Source organism: Saccostrea echinata, unplaced genomic scaffold (assembly GCF_033153115.1).
Source record: "Saccostrea echinata isolate AGI-Se365-2 ecotype Australia unplaced genomic scaffold, CSIRO_AGI_Sech_v1 ptg000001l, whole genome shotgun sequence".
NCBI lineage: Eukaryota > Metazoa > Mollusca > Bivalvia > Ostreida > Ostreidae > Saccostrea > Saccostrea echinata.
Genome location: NW_026889750.1, coordinates 37,552,849 through 37,562,120, shown reverse-complemented (window position 1 = coordinate 37,562,120; position 9,272 = coordinate 37,552,849). Strand labels below are relative to the sequence as shown.

Sequence of the window (9,272 nt, the reverse complement as noted above, 5' to 3'; positions counted from 1 at the left end):
CAGGGGATGCTCATTCCTCCATGCCACCTGATCCCACCTCTAAATTTTGATGTCCGTGTTTGCTCTGCTCCAAATTTGTATCGTTTCATTGGACTTTCGAGATTGAATACTGTTCGTTAACTTCATATTTCATCTTTGAGGCAGTTTACATAATATTTAGCGGAGAGTATTTGTTTACGTCAAGAGTAGTTTGACCTTGTGACCTTGATATCATTAGGGTCAGCTACTTCTTAGAGGGTACCTGTGTACCATATTGGATGTCTCTCGAGCAAAAAATGTAAAGATATTCAGTAGAGAATGAATTCCTTATTTTCAGGGTATTTTGACCCTTGAACTAGGACCAAGGTACTTAATAGTAATCATTTACTTCTTGAAGGGTACCAAGTTTGATGTTTCTCAAGCAAAGGGATCTCAAGAAATAGAGAGGTCGATTTCTTCTTATGTCCATAAAAGTGTTACTCTTAAACTTTGTACCCTAATAATTTTTTTTACTTTCAGTGGGTTTCGGTTTCCAAGTTTAATCTGGGCAGACAAAATCTTAAGTCCAGAGTACTTTGATCTTGTGACTTCAAAATAAATGGGATAATTTACTTTTTAGGGTGAACCAGAGTATCAAGTTTGATGTCTCTCAAACGAAGATTATTGTGTAAAGACAAATAATGAACCCCAGTAAAGAAAAGCCCCCACACCCCAAAATGTAGAAAAAGTAACTTCTGGTAGAAAAAGGACCCTTGGGATCAGTTTTCAACATGTGCACGCTTAAAGAAATCAACCCCGTTAAAAATGGCCCCAACCCAAACAGAATGATATATTTAAAAGAGGTGATTGATGCAAATCTTGAAGACCGGTCCTTTCGATGAGACCTTATAAACCGAGGTCCCATGTCGCAGTAAGTGCTGGCTAGAAAAGGTCCCTCACTGCTCAGTGCCGAGTATAGATATAAAGAACCACGCACGCTAACTCTCGATTCCCGCCTATATTTTGCACCCATTTTATTCCATATAAATGGCAGTTAAGCCATTTAAACTTGATTGAATGCAAAGAGGAGTTCATTATTGATTAATTAATAATTTTAAAACCAGTGTCAAAAAATTGATTGCTCTTATATTTACGACTCTTTCTTAAAAGGGGGTTGAAAATTTTATCAACTGAAATCAGGCTTTAAAATCGCTAGATTTTCAAAACGCGTGGAAATAGATAAAATACCCTTAAATCTTTCCGTATGTTTAACCTAGTATGTAAAATTCAACATAAAAGATTTATAAAAGACGTTTTTTTATTTGTAATCTCATTTGAAATTGGTATTAAAATGACTAATTTTGCAGTTTTTTGTCTGTAAACATATGCTCCCCCCCCCCCCCCCGTGAAACAACAAAAACTTTGGTTGGGATTCGTGAAATAATAATTCATAAAACCCATAAAAAGGATTTTTGTTTCACGGGTGGAAAGATGTTTTAAAAATATTTTCCGTTGATTTCTATAGTGAAATATTTTCCGTTGATTTCTATGTGAAAAACGCTATTTCTACCAAAAATAAAGAGTAATCTCTCTTTGTTTTCCCGTATAAGTTATGTTTTACGAAAATTCACATTGATTTTATGTTAACTTTTGAAATTTGACTTGAAGGTAGGCGGCAGAACAATACTATCGTTCGCAGTTCTTTGCAGCCCTCAACTGGAAATGGTGGTGTCTCCAAATAAGTGAAAAATACTCGAGAGGGACGTTAAACAACAAACAGTTGTTTGCTAAGTGCAATGTTTACTATATTATTAATAAAATATGAAGTTAACAAGATTTTTTATTTATAAAAATTGTACGAGTTTAAATATTTAAAACCACGTGTTTTATATTTATTTTCTTGTGAGTTTGTCTAAATGCTGTTTTATGATTGGTAAAAGAATTTAACTTTATCTATAGTAATTTACGGCAATCGACCCTGACTTCCATGAACGGAAATCGTCCAGACCTGTTGAACGAACTCGTGGTTTAATGACTGAAAATGCAAATCAATATTCTCACTTTTTCAAGGGGGAATAACCCTTTCTTACGTCAAAAGAGGAGCTAATTGCGCGAAAGAGCTGTTAGATTGAGTTACAACAAGCGTTTTAAAAATATATATTGCAAGGTGGATAAACTTATCAAATCAAGGATCTGATAATTCCATATTTTCTTTGACAATTATTTTAGAATGAAATCTTTGCGTCTTTCATTTCACTACGGGTTTACTGACGTCTCTTAGATTATCATATCTGTCTTACCTTAGCACAGGTGTCATTCTCTCAGAACTCAAATCGCTGAAGAACACGGAACTATGTGGTTGTTAGTACTGATTTTAGGTTACATTTCTGTTAGTGAGGCAATTGTATGTACTCCACAGCTATGTGAAAATATCAAAATCGCTCCTCTGCAATGCAAAGGGTCGATAATCAAAGGGGGAGGATTCTGTGGATGTACCGACGCCTGTGCCAAGGTATATCTTTATTACTCTGTCTGTTTGTTGTTTGTTTTTTAAATGACACATTATCTTATCATTTTATTCAAGTAAATAATTTTATTCTGTTGGTAACAAGCTTTTTCATTGGATGGAAAAATTAGTCTGTGTTGTTCAACCTGGTTGCCTACGTCACAATGTGACTTGTGTCAAAAACCTATCAATCAGCTTGACATAGCACTTAAATTATGCTTAATATGGGACATTTTTGAAGGGAAATTGACCATTCTTTACACTGAATGATAGAAAATGAAGATGCAGGCAATAGATTTAATAGCTGCTGCTACTCTTATATTCATAACCTGTATTGGAAGGGATTAACTTTTCTAATACATAAAACGTAAACTGCTCCAACCCAGGTAAAACTTGGGTGTAGCTATCGAATTTGATCATTTTTTAAATATCAGGTAATACTGACACAAGAGGAGTCTAGCTAATTATTTTTTTACTCTGACCTAACATGCCTGAGTACACTAAATTTGACCGGGAATACAAGCATGAAACCTGGGAACAGTTTTAAAAAGTTATTTCTAATATGTTATTAATATAAACCGAGGTAGGGTGTGGTTTTACATTTTTAGAATTTTCATAACGAAAATAATAATAAAACATAGCCTTTTATGTATGTATTATGTATTAATGTATGAGGTCGATACATATACATAATAATAAAATTAAATTTGAAGGCTTACACGATTTTTTTCGTGGAAGCCTGTATCAAAAACACCGACGTAGTGTTTGGTTTTACATTTATAGAATTTTCATAACGAATATTATAATAAAACATACGACTTTTAATGTATGAGGTCGATACATAAACATATCAATTTCACAGTAAAGCATATCGACTGAGCGCGAAGTCAGCATGCTTTTCTGTGAAATCGATATAGCAAAGGACTACATTTGTTATTAGTCCCCTACCGGTGAAACCGGAGGGGACTATAGGTTTCCTCTGAGTCTGTCCATCTGTCTGTCTGTCTGTCTGTCCGTCTGTCCCTCTGTCTGTCTGTCAGTCTGTCTCACTTGGTTTTCCGCACTTTTTTTCTAAACGCGTGCAGATATTGAGCTGATTTTTGTAATGCGACTTTACCTTGATGAGTTATTGATCAAGTTTGAATTTCGTTCTGTTTCACTAATTTTTGATGGATTTATGGCATTTTAAATTCTTAACGGGAACCAGGTTACACTTGCCGGTAGGGGACTAGTATTGCTAATGCAATACTCTCAGAATGCTTGTTTTGTTTATTTTTTGTGAACAAAAAAAAAGACATGCGAATTATTTTTCTAAGTTTGAAAACTTTTCGCTAACTCGAGTCACTATCGTAATATATAATTTTGCATGTAATATCAAGCAAACCAATTAGATGTTTTGAATTAGACAGTTAAAATTAAATTAAAATATGGCACCATTTATCATGTGACATACAGCAAGAGGGTGAGAGCTGCGGTTTACCCTCAGGACCTCATCTGTTTGGAATGATTCCGTCTGCACCGTGTGACGATGGCTTGGAGTGCACCAGTCCTATTTCCGAGAACCATTCAATAATGCGACTTGGGAAGGGAGTGTGTACAACATCTAGAAAATGTAAATAGTAGTTACAATTAATGAATTGTGATAAATTGTCATGTCTCTGCGATATCAATTATATTCTTAAAACATTTAATAGAAAAATTACTAAATTATTCATACATCAAAAAACTTGGCCTCTAGACCATAAACAGAAAATTTAAGTCAACATTTTAAAATGGTGTACTTTTTGATGCAACTCGAATATGCAATTCATCATTTGTTTTGGTTACATAAATACATGTATCTGTATTTTTCAAAACCGCATACATGGAGTCATAGTCAAGATATTCAGAGTAACATTTTTTACTTAAGGATGACATTACTCAGATGACAAAAATTCTACAGATAAAAATGAAAACTCACCTTATGTTCAATGTAGACCTGTTATGGATAATGGTAGTATTCACTTTCAAATAACAAGATCATAGACCTACTTTTTACGCTAGTGCCCCTTGAATATTTCTATGAAAATACTTTCATTACTTTTACTATGACCAATATTTTATACAATAACAAAATTCAAAAAGTAAGAAAACTCTTTGAATAATAAAATATAACGAAAATTAAAAAAGTTTTGTTAAATTAAAAAAAACAACAAAAGTTTAACAATAAACTTATTCCAGTCCTATTTTCATCTGTCAAGTTTCTAATTTTTTCTCATATCAAAATTCTGAATGACGAAAACTTTAAATTATTTATAGTCTTAGTTTACCCTTATACTCAACTGTTCAAAAGTTATGGCCAAGGTTGAAGTTTTTCAAATTTAGTTAAACTCCAAGGTCAAAGTCAAAGGGACAAAACTGTTGTTACCTAAGGAAGGTCTTGTCACAAGGAATACACCTGTGAAATATGAAAGCCATAGCTCCAACCAATCAAAAGTTATGGCTAAGGTTAACGTTTGCTAAAATTTTGCAAAAGTGGGTCTAACTCCCATGGTCAACAGATCAAATGTGTTGGTACCCAAAGAAAGGTCTTGTCACAAGAAATACACACGTGACATATGAAGGCCATAGCTCCAACCAAACAAAAGCTATGGGCAAGGTTAAAGTTTTGGCAGACAGAGACAGACAGAAGGAGAGGACAAAAACTATATGCCTTCGAATCTTCGATTACGGGGGGCATAAAACACATAGAAGTTTACCTTTTAGAATAATATCGTAAGAAAAATTTTGTTGAAAAAATTGAAATATAGGTTGATTTTTTTTGGCATCACTATAAATGTTCTTGCACATTTTCTTCAAATGGTAAACCATTCAATTTTGAAATTAATATTGATTTATTACATGGTTAATTTGTCCATTTAAAACAACGTTTAATTTAAGATATTGTACTTTATAGTAATCCGTTTCCGTCAAATCAAACCCTGAGTAAAGGTCATCCTTAAATTTGTTCATGGTCCAGGTTTATTGATACCTTTTCTGAATGTGTTCTTTCTAGCTAGGAAGACTCGCAGCCAAACCTACACACCATGTCAGCAGATGTATATGCAGCGGTCTATCAGTATGGTGATATGGAATGGCTGGTATCTTCCAGAATGTGATAGCGAGGGCAATTTTGAGGCCGAGCAGTGTGACAATACAGGTGTACAATTTGTCAAGAGGTTGTGTTAACATAAAATCGACTATGTAGATATATCATGTACATACACAAATACATGTCACCGCATATCTATGGCACTCATAAATACATATCAGTTATCAAGAGAGAGATAAGTCTTTATTTAAAGTCGGATTTTGTAAAAAGAAAACATTACACATTTATTAAATGGGTTCAAGGGCAACATGCGTTTTGTCGGACCCAAGAACCAAACTGTTTAACAGATTGGTTCGAGATGTCATCAAAACCCATTTTGCCCGAGAACACAATAATGTTTAGATATACCTTTAAATTTTTGTTATACTTTTTATTTTTTGATATACATATATCTTGTGCTGGCTTCCATGATGTAAATTTCCTTTACCTACTGTCGAACACAACGTAGGTCCCGTGTCGCAGTAGGTGCTGGCACGAAAAAGTTCCCTCACTGCTCAATGGCCGTAAGTGCCAAGTATAGGTCAGAATTTGTAGCCCTCGACTGGCAAGTGGTGGCGTCTCCATATGAGTGAAAAATTCTCGAGAGGGACGTTAAACAAGATACAATCAATCGAACACAACGAATGCAATTACGATTAAGCTGATCGTCACAGTGTGACGTAAGCGTTCCAATATCTCATCGACAGGTCCAATATATCATCGACAGGTCAAACATCGATTTTTTGTGATGCTTAAATGAAACATATGAAATGTTTGACTTTTTTTAGTATAGATGTATATAGGAACCAACTTTTAAAAGGATAACAAAAACTGTTAAGATCCGATAATAATAATGATATTGCATATTATAAATATAATTACATATACAAGATAGTACTATTTCAATATTACAATACTACATATCAACCTAATTAAAATCAGGTCATTGTTACGCTCCGAAATTCTGATAGTCGCTAAACAGCGACTATCAGAATTTCGGCGCGTAACAAAGATTTGATTTTAATCAATTTTTACTACACGTGTAACAGCATTCCAGAAAGATGCATTTAAAACGACCCAACCCGGTATCTTTCACAGTTATTATAATCAAGCAGAAAACCGTAAAATTTAGTAACAAGCGCACGAACTGCTAATGTTTGATTTGAATCTATTTAGCTAAGAAAAGTAATATTTATGAAAGAAGATTCTAATTTCTGGTAGAGAACTCGAAAATTTTGCATGATCATTTCTAAAACACTTCGAACCATAATGTCTATTTTACTATCGGTAAAACTTTTTTTTAAAAATATTTGTGACGCTTCCTGAGTTAATGAGTGTAGATTTTTTTCCAAATCATTAGGGGTCACAAAGAGATACATAGGAAATATCTTCAAGAATATTTTTTGAGAAAGCAAAGCCACCATTAATCGTGATATATGCAAGTATCCCAAAGTAGAACAGAATCGAGCTTGTTCAAGCTATGCATATGGCCCTCGAGGCTAGGGTTGGATTAATTGAGATCAAAATTTTACAATTAACAGGTGAGTATCATTAAAAATATTTTCTAGAACAACTGAGCTAGAATAATTTAATCATGCAAGCATAACTATCTTATATTTTTTTGTCTTCTTCTACAGGACACTGTTTTTGCGTTACACCCCACAAAGGCCAAACTATCGAAAATACAAAAGTCTTGGGCTCTGCCGACTGCTCTGCGCATGCTCCAGCCAAGCGTGATCTGACCCAGTGTCAGCAAATGTACCAGTTACGCATGATTTCTTTCGTCATTTATCAAGGGATGTGGACACCTAAGTGTGATGCCGATGGAAAGTTTGAGCCTGTGCAGTGTGACAATACACGTAAGTATCAAGTCTTGTTATTTCGATCGGCTCGACAATAATAATCTTAATGGAATGATCGAAAGATAAATAATGTTAATCCACGATGTGATAAGAGTGGTTAGAGCGTCTATTCTAGGGACGCGGAGTAAGGAGCTGATCCTTACGTTGCGGGTTCTAATCCACTGTGGGACGTGGAGAGCTCGGATGGGATCGTATAAACCGAGGCCCAGTGTCGTAGTAGGTGTAGGCACGGAAAAGATCCCTCGATCACTGCTCAATGGCTGCTCAGTCGACTCGACAATAATGATCTTAATGGAATGATCGAAAGATAAATAAGGTTAATCCACGATGTGATAAGAGTGGATTGAGTGTCTATTCTAGAGATGCGGAGTAAGGAGCTGATCTTTACGTCGCGGGTTCGAATCAAGAGTGGAGACTTCGGATGGGACCGTATAAACCGAGGCCCAGTGTCGTAGTAGGTGTTGGCACGGAAAAGATCCCTCACTGCTCAATGGCTCTCAGGGCCGAGTATAGGTATAAATTTGCAGCCCTTCACCGGCATATGAGTGGAAAATTCTCGAGAGGGACGTTAAACAACAAACAAACAATGTGATATTAAAGTTGTTCCGCAGACTTATACATTATGAATGGTTCACCTGACCTTTACTTTATGCTCCGCTGATAAGATAAAGTGTGAGGTTAAGTACATTTGTATGTCAGTGCGCTTATCTGAATGATTAGCCGAATCAGACTTAAAGATATGGAATTTCTATTGATATTGTATGCGGAATATGCTACAGATTATGCTGTGTATTCGAGCTACGCTTTATGTCTGTGTTTGAATGACTCCACTTGTAAACACCATTTAAGACTCTTGTATGATTGCCATTATTAATCTTGTACAGATGGTATATGTCCGAATTTTTAGTTAATGACGATACCAATCAAAGACTGTATTTGACATAAATCATACATCTGAGTGAGTTCGTATTAGGACGGTGTTTTGACAGTTTTCAGCTTACACATTGTGAGTTTTTAATTTTTTTTCATGGTAAGGTTCTAGTTAATGCACGTAGATCGGAACTGATCTACTGTGCCTCTCTCTCTCTCTCTCTCTCTCTCTCTCTCTCTCTCTCTCTATATATATATATATATATAATATGAAGATTCACCTTCCTTTTAGAACACTGCTTCTGTGTGACTGAATTAACTGGAACAGTCGTGAAAGGATCAAAGGTTGCCCACAGGAACCCCGATTGCTCTATTTACGACCTGACGGAGAATCCTATCACTACTACTGTGTCTTTTACATAAACGCTTCTATATTTAAAGAATTAAAGATGTAAATAAACAAATAGCTGTAGTGTTTTATAGTCGAAAAACCATAAATATTTAGCCTTCTTCAGGTGAAAGTTGGTCTTTCAAAACTTAGTATCGTACAACCTTGCAACTTTTTAAAATCAGGTTTGTTGAATAAGAATGAAAATATTCAAATTCTAAAATTGACTTTAGTCTGTTTTCAGTTGACTAGTATTTGCGCCAACGAGACTTTATTTCGTTTGTCTGCAGACCAGTCAGATTCCTTTCTTTTTTTAAAATTAAGCTTTGAGATAGTTGTATATCATCAATATTCAACTACATACATGTACCTTTTATCAGAATTTTGACCTTTAACTTGTGGAAAATTCTTCCTTTTTTTCCCAATTTATTTATGCTTAACTATAATATTCTAAAGTAAGACTTGATTCATAAATTTTTATATTACATGGCTTCTCGGGTGACTTTACCAGAATACTTGCCCATCTGTGAAAGAAAATCCCTGGAGTGTTATGACACCCTCTGCCTTTGGCATCGGGTA

General features: G+C 34.9%; 1 protein-coding gene across 1 annotated transcript; it reads left to right on the top strand.

Moving 5' to 3' along the window:
• The first annotated feature begins 2,286 nt into the window (after positions 1-2,286).
• Positions 2,287-8,728, top strand: LOC133197303 (uncharacterized). Its single transcript, XM_061333266.1, has 5 exons — positions 2,287-2,470; positions 3,920-4,076; positions 5,499-5,642; positions 7,211-7,432; positions 8,598-8,728. Exons 1-5 carry the CDS (start codon positions 2,312-2,314, stop codon positions 8,726-8,728), a joined length of 813 nt encoding a protein of 270 aa, XP_061189250.1. The 5' UTR covers positions 2,287-2,311.
• Positions 8,729-9,272: the final 544 nt, after the last annotated feature.

What these genes read in the sequence shown, in the direction of transcription:
- LOC133197303 (XM_061333266.1), top strand. Translation starts at nt 2,312, where the DNA reads ATGTGGTTGTTAGTACTGATTTTAGGTTACATTTCTGTTAGTGAGGCA. An exon ending in CGAGCAGTGTGACAATACAG is followed by an intron (nt 5,643 to 7,210) that starts GTGTACAATTTG and finishes CTTCTTCTACAG; the next exon opens with GACACTGTTTTTGCGTTACA. An exon ending in TGTGCAGTGTGACAATACAC is followed by an intron (nt 7,433 to 8,597) that starts GTAAGTATCAAG and finishes CCTTCCTTTTAG; the next exon opens with AACACTGCTTCTGTGTGACT.